Raw genomic sequence first — 16,074 nt, 5'->3', positions numbered from 1 at the left:
ACAATACAATGTAATCTACATTTGTATTTCTGTATACAGAAGAATGCTGGATGCTTGTTAGCCACTTGTATGTCTATTCATCCCTACTTCAGAAAGAGTTTTAATTCTTCTCACCTGCCAGTTGTAGCTTATTAATCCAGCTTCCAGGGGCCAGAACGCTTCATGGGAAAGCCAAGTGCAAGCCTAGCACAGGGCTGTTAATTTCATTGTAAAATCAACAATGCCATTCTGAGGTCTCATTGTCCCTGATGTTTTGTTAAAATTAAAGCAATTAAGGAGAGATCAAAGAAAATTTTTCAAATGATATGAAAAATAGGAATCACTTTCTAACAAACAAATGTGCAGACATTAGAGTAAATATATACACAAAATAATTTTCTGAAATGGTGACTGATGCATCTGCAGCACACCACATCACAGACTTCCTGATCATCAGAAGAGTAAGTTGTTGAAAATGCATTGTTCTGTGGACTGTGAAATAATAAAGAAGAGTGTTATTAGAGTGTTTCTTCATCAGTAATATGAAGAAAATTTGGAGAAGCCGGCCTTGTTCTGTAAATCAATAAATAATTTTACAGAAAAGCACTCGATAATATCCTTACATCTACTTCTCTAGATTCCTTGAGTCAGATGACAAGAAAACACTTGGTTATCATGAACTCAGTGTAAAAAAGTAAAATCAAGTTCCAAGATGTATACTAGGATCTGTGTATTCAGTTCAAGATTTTATTTACATACACAGTGTATAATGTTTAGAATGCTTATTCATTGAAAGACCTTGAATCATCACAAAAAATGTGATATACTTTTGAAAGGCATCAGCTGAGTCATGTCAGAAATTTCCATTATAAGAGTTAAACTTAATTCTCTTCTTTTTTTTGAACATGTGTTAAAGATTTATTTAAAACGCGTTAACAAGGAAAAAGCAGGATGGTAAATCTAGTTCAAAGAAGAACTTGCGGGACCAAGAATATATAGTCACTGAAAGAAAGAATCCTGAAATAAGATGCAAAATGGTTAATGTTCTACAGGGCAATAAAACCATAACCTTGAGGTTATCTTCTTATCATTATTATTATTATACTTTAAGTTCTAGGGTACCATATGCACAACGTGCAGGTTTATTACATATGTATACATGTGTCATGTTGATTTGCTGCAACCATCAACTCGTCATTTACATTAGGTATTTCTCCTAATGCTATCCCTCCCCCAACACCCTGACAGGCCCCGGTGTGTGATGTTCCCCACCCTGTGTCCATGTGTTCTCATTGTACCACTCCCACCTATGAGTGAGAATGTGCAGTGTTTGATTTTCTGTCCTTGTGATAGTTTGCTTAGAATGATGGTTTCCAGCTTCATCCATGTCTCTGCAAAGGACATGAACTCATCCTTTTTTTATGGCTGCATAGTATTCCATGGTGTATATGTGCCACATTTTCTTAATCCAGTCTATCATTGATGGACATTTGGGTTGGTTCCAAGTCTTTGCTATTGTGAATAGTGCTGCAATAAACATACGTGTGCATGTGTCTTTATAGCAGCATGATTTATAATCCTTTGGATATATACCCAGTAATGGGATGGTTGGGTCAAATGGTATTTCTAGTTGTAGATCCTTGAGGAATTGCCACACTGTCTTCCACAATGGTTGAACTAATTTATACTCCCACCAACAGTATAAAAGCATTCCTGTTTCACCACATCCTCTCCAGCGTCTGTTTCCTGACTTTTTAATGATCGCCATTCTAACTGGTGTGAGATGGTATCTCATTGTGGTTTTGATTTGCATTTCTCTGATGGCCAGTGATGATGAGCATTTTTTCGTATGTCTGTTGGCTGCATAAATGTCTTCTTTTGAGAAGTATCTGTTTATATCCTTTGCCCACTTTTTGATGGAGTTGTTTGTTTTTTTCTTGTAAATTTGTTTCAGTTCTTTGTAGATTCTGGATATTAGCCCTTTGTCAGATGGGTAGATTGCAAAAATTGTCTCCCATTCTGTAGATTGCCTGTTCACTCTGATGATAGTTTCTTTTGCTGTGCAGAAGCTCTTTAGTTTAATTAGATCCCATTTGTCTATTTTGGCTCTTGTTGCCATTGCTTTTGATGTTTTAGTCATGAAGTCTTTGACCATGCCTATGTCCTGAATGGTATTGCCTAGGTTTTCTTCTAGGGTTTTTATTGTGTTAGGTCTTACATTTAAGTCTTTAATCCATCTTGAGTTAATTTTTGTATATGGTGTAAGGAAGGGATCAACAATTCTCTTATCAAAAAATCTTCCTCTCCTAGCCATGCCAAATAGCTGAGCACTCTGTGAGCCATCCAGCTGTCAACTAGCTAAGTAGCATTTTCACCCACTAATATTAGTCTTAAAAAAGCAAGAATCAAAAGAGAAGTCAAGGAATATCATAAAATATCTGTGATCACAATGGTAAACATCAAAATTTTCACCAACATTATCTGTGATCACAATGGTAAACAACAAAAATTTCACCAACTGTTATCAATGGGAACAGTTCTATACATTAGCATTCTATTCATCTGTGAGAAAAAACAAAAACAAAACAAAACAAAACCTTTTTGATATCTGAAGGTCCTCAGAACCCTTTGAGAATTAAAGAGACTTCAACTGCCAGCAAATTCTACATTGGGCATATTCTTTAAGACATTGCTGATCTCACAGGAGGTGGAGAAAACTCTCCAAAACAACATCAATGAAACAAAATGAAACAAATAAACCCTCAGTTCGAAACTATGAGCTGCAGGCACACTTAGCAGGTCAGGGTTTTCCCCATGGTAGATGCCCAGAGAGGTACAGGAGTGATCGTTGCCCCAAAGGCGGATGCCTGTAGTAGTTTTCTGAGCAATCAGTGAGAAGGAGCTGAGTGTAAGGCTTCTGAATTAAGCCAGGATTCTCAAGAGTGTCTGAAATAGTTGTAAGTCAGCAGTACTGCTGGCTACTGAATTCCTAATTAAGACCTTGTAGGAGTCCCCCAGTTTAAGGTCAAGAAGTGTGTTCCAAATACTGTCAGCAAGCATGTGAGAAGCTAATCATCTTGAATGACATTCATCAAAAACAAGAAAACTGATACAGACTCCCTGCTCTTCCTCTTCCCGGGGGAAGCAGAAATTGGGATTGCCTGATACAGAATATAAAGCAGCTATTATGGATTATTTAAAGGAAGAGGGCATAGGCTTGCAACAATAAACTATTAGGAATAACCAGGATGATTTGAAAAGCAAGTGGAAAAAAAAAATAAACCTTCTAAAAGTTAAAAGTATAATTACTGAAATAAAAGTTCAATGGAAGGATTAGATAGCTTACTGGACATAGCAGAAGAAAAACCTGAAACTGAAAGAGATATGCAAAGAAATTGCCAAGAATGAAACCAGCAGTGTCTTAAAGAATATGTCTTGTCCAGGATCTTTTGGAATGTGAAGGCTCTTAGTTCTTGAAGGATTCATAGGATCTTTGAATATTAAAGAGGTATGTCTTCTTCACTGATCAGGGGAAGAGTAAAGTGTAAAACTGTTCTCACTAGTGAACTTTAGTGAGAAATGTTTGTTTTTACTTTTGCCAGTATAATTATATATTTTCATGTTATTTTGCTTCTGTTCTGATTTTTACTTTGGCAATCAATATTAGTGAGTAAGTAGTGAGAAGAAAATGGAAAATAAAAAAGAGGTGTGCGGAAATGTGAAGGCTAGAATAAGAAAGTCTACTACTTATCTCACTGGAGTCCAGTACTGATGAACAGGTGAAGCTGTAATGCAGAAACAACATGTCCAAGAAGATAAATGAAAAGAAATTCATGCCCAAACAAGCTGCAGTAAAACTGCCGAATACTAAAGACAAATAGAGAGTATAAAAGCAATCAAAGAGAAAAGGTAGATCATCTTAGAAGTAAATTGACAAGAGACTTCTCAACAGCAAAATGGAAGCAGAAGGATAATAGAATTCAAAGTGTTAAGAGTGAATAACTGAGTACTCAGTAATCTCTCAAGAATGAGAGTGAGCCAGGCGTAGTGGCACACGTCTGTAATCTCAGGCCTTTGGGAGTCCAAGGTGAGTGGATCACTTGAGACCAGGAATTCAAGACCAGCCTGGCCAACTTGGTGAAACCCCATCTCTACTAAAAATACCAAAAAAAAAAAAAAATTAGCCAGGTTTGGTGGTGCATGCCTGTAATCTCAGCTATCGAGAAGGCTGAGGCCCAAGAATCGCTTGAACCCAGGAGGCGGAGGTTGCAGTGAGCCGAGATAGCACCACTGCACTCCAGCCTGAGCAGCAGAGTGAGACTCTGTCTCAAAACAAAAAACAAAACAAAAAAAAAGAATGAGAGTGAAATGAAATATCTATTGGTTAAGAAAACAAAAATACTGAAAAAGTACATTTCAAGGATAGTAAGCCAAACAGAGGAGAAGATATTTGAACATCTGTAACAGACAACAGATTAATATCTAGCATATTTTTTAAAAGTCTAAAATTCAATTTTAAGGAAAAGACAATTAGAAATTGGGAAGTGAAAAGCCAGGGACATACAAATCAAGATTTACATTCAATTTTATACATTTTAGATTGTCAAAATTAAGAAGTCTGACAACACCAAATGTGGAAGAGACTAGAACTTTCATAAAATGCTTGTGGGGAGTGTAAATTGATAGACACTTTGGAAAACAATTTGGCATTATCTTGTAAAATGTAATATTCACACATTGTACAACCCAGAAATGCTACTTAAAAATATTTACAGGAATATTTAGAGAAACTCTTCTCACAATAGCAAAAAATTGACATTTCAGACATTCATCTGCATGCAAATAGGCTAATAAATTATAGTATAGTCATACAATGGAATACTATATAATTATGAAAATGAGTAAATCATAGTCTTTCACTAAAAAGAACGTAAATTTTAGAAACCTCATACTAAATTTTAATAGCGTCCCAAAAACTACATATAGTATAATACCATTTAGTAAAGCCTCAAAACAAGCAAAATTAAATAGTATATTATTTCATTTTACATAGTAGGTGATAAAACTGTATTTTCTTCCTTTTTTTATTTTCTTTTTTTTTTTTTTTGAGACAGTGTCTCACTCTGTCACCCAGACTGGAGTGCAGTGGTGTGATCATAGCTTGGCTTACTGCAGTTTGACCTCCTGGGCTCAGGTGATCCTTCCATCTCAGCCACCAGAGTAGTGGCTGGGACTACAGGTGCATGCCACCACACCTGCCTAATTTTTGTGTGTTTTTTTTAATAGAGACAGGGTTTCACCTTGTTGCCCAAGCTAGTCTCGAACTCCTGGACTCAAGCGATCCATCCGCCTCAGTCTGTCAAAGTGTTGGAATTACAGGCGTGAGCACCACACCCAGCCTATATTTTCTTAAAGATCAAGGAAATGACAAACCCAAATTGAGAATAATGGTTACTTTGTCAAGCCTATTGCCTTTGTAACATCTCAGTCATAATTTGGAGTCACAAACCACCAGAGGTGGAAGTGCTTTCTCATTTTACAGTTGAAAAAGGTGAGGCCCAGAAAGGAAGTTACGTGACATCTATATTAATTCCACAAATTTTAATTTAGCACTATCATAGGCATTTGGATTCCATCCAGGGGTATAAGAGGCTATTCCTGCCCCTGAGGAGCTTATAATTTTAATTGAGCAGTGAGGGCAGGAACAAAATAAACACTTAAACAGTAATAAGTAAATTCTGTGGTGTGTTAGAAAGTCATAAGTGCTATTGGAAAGAAGAAAAACTGGAGCAAAGTCAAGAGGATCAAGAGTTCCAGAAGAGAGGTGGGGCAGGGACAGGCCACAGTATTAAATAAGTTGGCTTAGCCCCATTGAGAGGTGAGACGCAAAACTTGAAGGCGATGAAGGAAACAGGCAAGTGTGTATTTAGAGAAAGCTTTCTTCTTGAGGAAAGAAATAAGTCAAGAGTGATTTCAAGGATTTGGGCTTGAGAATCTGGGAGGATGGCGTTGCATCTGCCGAGATGGAGAAAGTTGCAAGTGAAGTGAGTTTGTAGGGGAGGGTCAGGACTTCAATTTGGACAGGCTGGCTTAGAGATGGCTATTAGTTATTTAAGTGAAGCTGTCAAGTAATCAGAACATCCAGAGTTCAGAATGGAAATTTGGAGAAAGTCAAAATGCATGTCAATGATCGCAGCAATACTAATGCAGTGCTTTTTGCACCAAACAACGCCAGATATATTTGAAAGAATTAGCAATTAAATTTTATGGAGATGAACACAATAGAAATGAATAGGAATATGATGAACCCAAAAAATGGAGTCAGAAAACATGTCCAATTCGATTTTTTTCAGCTCTTTCCAAAAGATGTAAATATAGCAGAATATTCAGTTGGCCTCAAATTGACGTATTTGCCATTTTGAGATAGCAGTCGATTTTGTGAGGATTTATCTGATTACTTCTCATGTTATTTGCCATAGTCTCTTTCTGTCTGTAAGCCACAACAATGATGGGGCACACTTTCAGCAGCATGAATAAGTGAAACAAATTCTGCAGGAAATTATGCAACATAGAGAATTCCAAAAAAATTATCCACATGTGGATTTTTATTGGCCCTGATCAGATTTTAGAATGAAATGATTATAACTTTGCCAGGCTGCTTAGCACAATTACAAAGGCTGGGGCATGCTGTTGGAATGATTTGCAGAGAGTCTGAACTGATTACATGGTGTTTTATTTGCATTACATTAAATCCAGAGCACTTCTTAGAGCATGCTGAAAACCAAATGTGGAGCCAAGATCCAGTGAAAGCCGCAGCTGGATGTGATCAGTGTCTAAGAGCTAAAAAAGGGACGTGGAGATCCTCTGGTTCTTTATTTTACAGCAAAGAAAATTTAGTTCCAGAGAGGTTAAGTGACTTGTCTAAAGTCACCAGTGACAGAACCGTGTCAAGAACCTGCTTTTTCTGATTCCCAGGCCAGTAAACCTTTTGCCGTAGGTTGCTGCTTCCATGTGTCACAAAGACTTAAAATTTGCTTCTTTTTTTATATATAATATATATACATATATTTATATATATCCCTTTGCAGGGTTTCTTCCGGAGAACAATCAGATTGAAGCTTATCTATGACAGATGTGATCTTAACTGTCGGATCCACAAAAAAAGTAGAAATAAATGTCAGTACTGTCGGTTTCAGAAATGCCTTGCAGTGGGGATGTCTCATAATGGTGAGTAAACAGTCATCACCGTATACTTTATTATTCTCATTATAGCTGCCAGACCAGTGGACACTAAGGCCATTGCCAAAAATGTGTACAGGTTTTCCACCAAATGCCAGAATTTAGAATATTACATGTCGATAAAACATTTCTCATTTAGGTCAGTGTTTTTAACGTTTCATTATAGAACCCTTCTCTCTCTGGTTGGGCATTTGCCATGAGGAGAGAAGAGACTTGAAAAATCTGGGGGATGATGGGAAAAACTTTAGTGTTTTAGAACAAATATAATGATCATCGTGATTAAATTTTATATTGCTTCATGCATTAAATAGAGAATTATATTTACTTGTGTGTATCAGTAGTGTCTTTCTACTTTAAACGTAAGAAAATCCTGAAGATGTCTGGGTCTGGAACTTTAAGTGGCATGTGAGAATTTAGATTTATTTAATTAATTAATTAATTTTTTTTTTTTTTTTTTGCTCTTTATTATGCAAAGACAAGTGTTCCTTTCCTTCACTTCAAGGAACATCCATGAGTTGTGGAAAGGGTAAAACAAATTATTTTTATAGTTCTGCAAAACTTTAATGCCATAGAAACGTAAGAGAATAAAACTTTCTACTTTTGAAACCTGTGTCTAAAGTCAAGCTTATGACTTTGGGTGTCAACTTAAGGGAAATGATGTAGAAGACCTGAGAAAAGACCCCTGTTTTCGTGATCTGTGGAACTAACTCAGTAAAGTCCTGGAAGACAAACATGTTTGAAAAAATGATTCTTGATCACTATTTAGTTCTCATTGGTTGCCTGGCTGACAAAATAAATTTTAGGTATAACTTGGTAGTATTATATGTGTCAAGTATTAATCAGTTCTTTTCAATGCACTCAAGAAATAAAAAATGCCAACATGACCAAATTAAATTCGAAGTTTCATTTCATCAGCTATCCTATTTTTTCTTTCTTTTGTTTTCATCTCTCTCAAAACTGATCTAGTGAGAAGGCAGTTTTCATCTATATGCACTCTAAAGCATCTGAGAAAATTAAATTTTTGCTCTATCATGCAGATATTTGGTTTTCACAGTGGAAACCATCAAGATATTTGAGAGTCACTCATTGATTAATAACCTACCCTTTAAAAATAGTTCACAAAATTCTATCTGTATCATTACTATGGGTCAATTCCTCTAAAGGCAAGAATGTATTTTGAATAGAGCTATCAGCAGTACTGAACAGGATGGAAATTTGGTCCAACCTTCCTCAACAATTGACTACATCTGCTGTATACAACTGTAGTCATGGATTGCAAAATAATTTGCTGGTTCAGTTCCATCAGTTTCCTTTTTATTTCAGACCTCATAAAACATAAGGGCAAGTTTCCAAGTCAAGGGTTATATTTTAGGTGATGCAATCAAGTTGCAATAAACTTATTTCATCTTCATGAAGAAATCATTGACTTTGAGGTCATTATCACTGAGATAGCCTAGGAAAGCATGCCAGTTCCACTTTTAACACTATTTTTTGCCTATTAAAAAATTATCACTTCACACATTCATGTAAAATATAATTCCTGTTACTTATAGGCAGTGCATACATTTATGTAAAATATATTTCCTGGTGCTTACGCATTGCATATGTTTACTTAAAATCAATCTCCAATTGCTTATTGCTTATAGGCAAATATTATTTAAACCCCAACCTATGTAGTATGGATGGTATGATTTTCTCCTCCCCTAAAAGTCAAAGAAAGCTATCATAAACTTGATAGGTCATCTTTTGACTTCATATGACAATTTATTTTATCTCTAGAGGGGGTCAATCTTGATAGGGAGTGTTCGTTCAGTTCTAGCAAAAGCAAGAAAATATAGGAATTAAGTGTCACGACATCAGAGACTTAGGCAGTTCAACACTTAAAAAATTGCAAACATTACTAAAAAAACCTCAGAGGTTTTTATGGGAGTTTGTTTGCCACACAGAAAAGAAAACATCAGACTAACAACAAGGTTTTGATTAGTTTTGCCTGTTAGCTGCATGAAGAAAACATTTCTAAATACAAAGTTTTCTAGGAAGTTGAGTCACTATTTAAAATCCATTGCTTTGACCAATGTGAAGCCAACAGAGTTTTTGTTCATATAGAATGCCTTTTTATCGAAAGAGGCTCTGAGTGTTATACCAAAGTCAGCACCCAGCTGTTTTCAGTATGTGCAAGAAAACATGGACGTCCCCCAAAGCAAATGTACTCCATTCTGTGTTAACCTTATTTCTGCTCTCTGGTCTCTGATTAGTCTGGTTGATGAATGTAGCTTCCCCTTTGGCCATGCACTCACAGCTTTGAAGGAGGTTTCTGAAGGAACCAGTAGGGAACCCTAAGGGCTCTTGCTAATGTTATTGGATAGGCACTGAAATCAGTGATCACTATGTCCTTTCACTTTGAAAATTCTGTGATTCTGTATAATCAAACAACCTAACTCACTGGATTTTTCACTTTTCAACCAGCTATTCTGTGTCTTACATTGCTTCGGTCTTCACAAATATGTAGGCACCTGGCATGTCAATTGCCTGAATTTAAAAGTTTTCACCTATATGTTTTGGTACCATAAAATAAAAATATAATTTATGTATCTGAGTCAGGTCTATATATTGTGATCAATTGCTCAGCAATTTCGGGCAGTTGGTTTGATGATTAGTGATGTAGCCCGAGAGCAGAAATCCAGAGCCTCTGGGCTAGAGAAAGTATAAATGGCATCCTGGGTTATGTAGCGTTACAGCTCTTCAGAGGGAACTTTCATTTTCATTGTGACATATCACCTACACGTTGTAGAAGAACATAGTTTCAGAATTCTTCCAGTTAGAAACATAACTTCTCAAATATTCACTTTCAGCATGGGGTAGGAAAAGTACCCAGCTGATGGACTGATTGATATGCTTCAGAAACGTATTTTTTTCCTGCAAGTAACGAAAATAAACACACGTTCTTAATTATTTTGGTCATTTAACAACCCATCATTTCTAGACCATGGGTTAATTCCACCGATTGCTCAGAAGCCTTCCTGAGTCATCTCAAGCACAATCAATTCACTACTGTGTCTAGACACTGCCCTTAGAGGAAAGCTCAAAACGAAAATGAAGCAGAAATACAGACCTGCTTCCTAGGCCACTCAGTGGTGCATGTAACTTACTAAGTGATCATTGCATCAACTACTGTTTGTTAGTGAAGCTGGTGTCTGCAGAATCTTGAAAAAAGACGCATGGATAATGTTGCTTCTTTAGTCAGATGGGCTCTTGCACGCATTTTTATAGTTTTTCAAAGTAGTCATTTTTGTTTTAAAATCTTGCTGGCAAGTCCTTTATAGTAATCACATTTTTAAAATATGTCTTCTTTATTTTTATTTTATTATTATTATTATTATTTTTGAGACAGAGTCTCGCTTTGTCACCCAGTCTGGAGTATAATGGTATGATCTCAACTCACTGCAACCTCTGCCTCCCAGGTTCAAGCGATTCTCCTGCCTCAGCCTCCCAAGTAGCTGGGACTACAGGTGCCCGCAACCACGCTTAGCAAATTTTTGTATTTTAGTAAAGATGGGGTTTCACCATGTTGGCCAGAATGGTCTCGAACTCCTGACCTCAGGTGATCCCACCTCAGCCTCCCAAATTGCTAGAATTAGGCATGAGCCACCGACTGCGCTGGCCTTGTCCTCTTTATTTTTAATAAAATTATTTAGTCATTAAGAATTTTGACTAGTGGGCCGGGCACAGTGTGACTTATGCCTGTAATCCCAGCACTTTGGGAGGTCGAGGTCAGAGGACCACTTGAGCTCAGGAGTTCGAGACCAGGCTGGGAAACATGGCAAGACCCTGTCTCTGCTAAAACTACAAAAAATTAGTCGGGCGTGATGGTGCGCGCCTGTGGTTTCAGCTACTCGGGAGTCTGGAGTGGAAAGATCGCTTTAGCCCAGGGGGTGAAAGTTGCAGTGAGCCATGATCGCACCACTGTACTCCAGCCTGGGTGACAGAGCAAGACCCTATCTCAAAAAAAAAAATTTTTTTTGACTAGTGAATAATTCATATTCAGAGCTCTTTTTTTATGTATGAACTAAATAATAAAATAGTTTAGGCTAAGTGCACTTTTTATTTTTAAAATTTTATGTATTTATTATTACTATTTTTAGAGATGGAGTCTCACTATGTTGCTTAGGCTGGGCCCACCTCAGCATCTGGAGTTGCTGAAACTACATGAAAGTGCTACTGCACCTGACCTATTTAAGAAAATAATCTAGAGAAGAATTGACATGTTGTTTATGAATCATTCAGTTAGGTTTTCTCTATAACACTGAGATTTGGTTAAAAATATGTTTTTCATAAATTTAAAAGCTAGTGAAATCTTAGCTTTGCTGACTAGGATGTCTTATGATATAAATGAGAGAGAGTTTTTAATTTTTTTTAAGAAACTGACAACTTTCAAAATAATTTCTCAGTGGCTTCATAAAAATCCAGAAAAATGATTTCACAAATTTTTGTGACACTCAGCATTTTTAAGGTAGTTCTCTCAGTGCCTTGCAAATAGCAGCTCTAGTGTATATTGAGAAAAGGAAAAATTCTGAATGGCAAATAGATTTCAACTTTAACCTATTTCTTTTTTTTTTTTTTTTTTTTTGAGACAGAGTCTCTGACGCCCAGGCTTGAGTGCAGTGGCACGATCTAGGCTCACTACAAGCTCCACCTCCCGGGTTCACGCCATTCTCCTGTCTCAGCCTCCCGAGTAGCTGGGACTACAGGCGCCCGCCACCAAGCCCGGCTAATTTTTTGTATTTTTCGTAGAGATGGGGTTTCACCGTGTTAGCCAGGATGGTCTCCATCTCCTGACCTCGTGATCCGCCCGCCTCAGCCTCCCAAAGTGCTGGGATTACAAGCATGAGCCACCGTGCCCGGCTAACCTATTACATTTTTTTCTTTAGTCTTCTTGGTTGTGCAAAGAAAAATTACCCAAATCTTAACTTTCAGAAAAGGTAACCAAGTCCTAATGCATGTGGCAGTACACGTTTGCTCCGGCTACCCTGTCCCTCTGCCCTGTGTGGACTCCAGAACCATCCATGTTGTAGCCTACCTCCTTTCCCCACCCCTGCCCACTTTCCACTCACACTTCAGGCAAACCCTGCATTTTGCTATTCCTGGAAAATGGCTTATGCTTGGATACCTCTGGGCCTCTGTTGATGTGTCTGTCTGTTCCCTGTGGAAATTCTACCTGACATTCAAGTCTTCATTCAAATGCCTTCCTTCCCATGAGACTTTTCTGATTCCCTGCTCTTCCTTTTCTATGTGTTTCATGCCTTCCTGTGATACCATATTCTGCCTTAAAAAGCAAGAGAGTGATCAGATATATATTACCGAAAAAAAAAAAAAAAAACTACTGATAGCAGTAAAAATGATAGAGAAAAGACTGGAATTGGGAAATTCATCTGAAGACCAATGCAATATGAGGAAATAAGACATTGAGAAGGGCGAGAAGAAAGGAAATTGAGAGAAATATCAGAGCAGTGACCAATGAATAAAAGCGCCTGAAGGGAGAGAGGTTGTCAAAGATTATTTAGGGTATCTCATTTGGGCGATAGAATGAATTAACCAAGAAAGGAACACAGGAATAAGAGCCAGTTTGGAGGAGAAAATTTTAAATTCAGTTTTATATTGTGTTAGAGGTGCCTATGGAGTATCCAGCAACTATGTATAGAGGAATACAGGAGGACGTGAAAAATAAGGCTCCACATTTCAGTAAAGAGAGAGCAGGAATCATCAGCACCCGTTGTAGGTTAGAGAGGTCATACTAGGGACCACAGAATACAAGCTAAGGGAGAGGCACCATCAGAGAGATCTGGAGAGCAGCTGGCAGAAAGTTAGAGGACCCAGAACAGCAGGAACCAGGACAAGAAATTTTAGAAATAAGAGGTGGAGATGGTCGCCAGCATTAAAGGCTGGGAGAATGCTGGAGAGCTCAAGTCTATTGAGAACTTAGAAGAGGCCGTTAGTTCTGGCTGTGAGAAAAGCATTCAGGATTTTTACAAAGTTTCGGTAAATCCCAGTGAGCCCGAAGCTAGATTGCAGTAGATCGAGAAGTAAATAGAAAGTGACAAACACAGACGCAGTGAAAACAACTCTTTCAGTAAGTTCAGTGGTGGAGGAAAGATAACTTAAAGAGGAGGTAATAGTAGAGTAGCACAGAGAGGTACACTAGAGAGACTCATCTGTGTAACATATCCAGTCTCCCCTACCAGACAAGTCCTTTTCATCCTTTCCTCCAGTCCCATCGGCGTAGCACAGTGTTCCATCAAACAAGTGTTCAGTGAATGAATTAAAGGATGTCAGGAAGACTTCAGGGAATCAGAGATTGAGTTAGGAGGTGAGCTGGTGGTGTTTTGCTCATCTTCATTTTTGAAAGAAACCTAAGAAAATATTTAAACGTCCTCTACAAATAGTTGAAAAATGGTAAAGGTTGCTTCTTGTTTTACTTTAGAGGAACTACAAAAGAATAGTTATTAGATTGCCAAATCCTGCAGAACCTCCAGCAGGCACAAGTTTTTTTTCCCTCAAGAAAGAGAAGTGAGCCGAGCATGGTGGTGCATGCCTGTGGTCCCAGCTACTCAGGAGGCTGAGGTGGGAGCATCCCTTGAGCCCAGATGTTCAAGGCTGCAGTGAGCCAAGATCACACTAATGTACTCCAGCCCGGGCAAGAGGATGAGACCCTGTCTCTTTAAAAAAAAAAAAAAAAAGAAGAAGAAGAAGAATAGAAGGAGGAGGAGGAGGAAGGAAGGAATGAAGGAACAAAGGGAGGGAGGGAGGAAGGAAGGAAGGAAGGGGATGGAGGGAGGGAGACAAAAAGGAAAAAGGAAGGGAGGGAAAGAAGGAAGGAAAGAGGTGAGCCAGGTGTAGTGGCTCATACCTGCAATTCCAGCACTTTGGGAGACTGAGGCAGGAGGATCACTTAGGCCAGGAGTTTTGGCGAGACCCCATCTCTACCAAAAAAAAATTAAAAATTAGCTGGGCGTGGTCATGTGCGCCTGTGGGCCCAGCCATTTGGGAGGCTGAGGCAGAATGATTGCTTGAGCCCAGAAGGTTGCAGTGAGCTATGGTCATGCCACTACACTCCCACCTGGGTGATCGAGAAAGACCCTGTCTCTAAAAAAAAAAATTTTTTAAAGAGAGATGGGAAAACAACTTATTGGCACAGCCATGTGAAAAGCACGTGTTATAAATATCTTGCTTATATGCAGCAAACATATAAAAAGTGGAAAAATTGACCATAAGACATAGCCTTACTAATTTTCAAAAGCCTGATAATGATTGCAAATTCATCCCTTAGATGTGGAAAGACAAAAATAAGACTTGTCTTATTTCATTATTTTATTTTCTATTGATTTATTATTTTGAAAACCTGCTTTAATTAACCTTTGTAATTAAGTAGCATTTGTCTTTAATGCTCCTACAATTAGGTAGATGTTTTAAAAACATGTCGATTAATTGTTTCTTAGCATTGTACCCAGATCCAAAAAGCAGGCATCTGACTATTCCATGTGCTTGATGTTTGTGTGTTCAACAGTGTCAGTACTAAATACACAATATGGAATCTATGACATGCTAGTAGTAGCTACATTCTGCTCAACAGAAGTATGTTATATAAAGGAATGCTAATATGCTTTCCCAGAAGTTAGTGAGTCTCTATCAAACCCAGTCTTCCTGAAGGGAGCCTACCAGTTCTGATATTGATCTTTTTTTTTTTTTTTTTACCAAGATACCAGATTTCTCTGTAGATGATGAATTATTCCAAATAGGAAACTGTGTGCCAGTGTTCTGGAAGTTGCTCTGTGTGACAGGTGCCAGATCTGTAGAACAGACAGAATGTATTTTCTTTGAGCCTCAAAAACTAGACACATACTGTTTTTAAAAAGAGAGCAGAGCATGTTCTCGAGTACTATGCAGACATTTGTAGAACTTTAGAGCTAAATTTAGAGCTAGAGGAAGGAAACTTTAGAATCTTCTTTTCTAAGTTCCTCATTCAGTAAATAAATCAGTTGAAGACCAGAGAAGTTCAGTAATTTTCTTAAAGCCACATAGCTAGTTTGTCACTGAGCTGAAACTAGAAATTAAACTTCCTGACTACATTCAGTGCAGTATTCATTCCCTTGCTTTCCAGAGAGGCCAAAAGTTCTCGCTCAGTGACTCACAGTAAGACATGAAGCATTTTCCTTTTAAGATTAATCAGCAGTGGTAGAAGATTTAGAAAAATACACTTGTATATGAGCACACTCAGCCTTTATAGTTCTGACTCCCAATCCAGAATGTTCATCTTATATTTCTTTTTTTTTTTTTTTTTTTTTTTTTTTTTTTGAGGCGGAGTCTTCACTCTGTCGCCCAGGCTGGAGTGCAGTGGCGGGATCTCGGCTCACTGCAAGCTCCGCCTCCCAGGTTCGCGCCATTCTCCTGCCTCAGCCTCCCGAGTAGCTGGGACTACAGGCGCCCGCCACCACGCCCGGCTAATTTTTTGTATTTTAGTAGAGACGGGGTTTCACCGTGTTAGCCAGGATGATCTGGATCTCCTGACCTCGTGATCCGCCCGCCTCGGCCTCCCAAAGTGCTGGGATTACAGGCGTGAGCCACCGCGCCCGGCCTGTTCATCTTCTATTTCTAAGCTCTCACTTCAGTCTTACAGGAAACACCTCCCAACCTCCATCACTTTCCTCCTCTTGGTAGGTAAAAGGTAGAACCTGAGGCTCAAGAATTACTTAACTAAAAAACACCATCTCCCAAACAATTTAAAGATGGAAAGATAGAAATAGAGATAGACAGGCAGACAGACACATAGTTTAGGTTTTCAGATTCTGTTCTTTCTCTGTG

The 16,074-nt window shown here is 38.2% G+C and overlaps 1 protein-coding gene across 8 annotated transcripts in view; it reads left to right on the top strand.

Moving 5' to 3' along the window:
• Positions 1 to 16,074, top strand: part of PPARG (peroxisome proliferator activated receptor gamma) — a 147,769-nt gene that overhangs the window by 97,670 nt on the left and 34,025 nt on the right. For all 8 annotated transcript variants that reach the window (XM_025377456.1, XM_025377458.1, XM_025377454.1 and 5 more), the window contains one exon: positions 7,068 to 7,206. In XM_025377456.1, coding sequence (XP_025233241.1) covers positions 7,068 to 7,206 — 139 coding nt within the window. The remainder of the gene's footprint in view (positions 1 to 7,067; positions 7,207 to 16,074) is intronic.

This window comes from Theropithecus gelada, chromosome 2 (genome assembly GCF_003255815.1).
Source record: "Theropithecus gelada isolate Dixy chromosome 2, Tgel_1.0, whole genome shotgun sequence".
Taxonomy (NCBI): Eukaryota; Metazoa; Chordata; class Mammalia; order Primates; family Cercopithecidae; genus Theropithecus; species Theropithecus gelada.
Note: the sequence above shows the minus strand (reverse complement) of the source record. Positions and strands in the feature narration are given on the sequence as shown.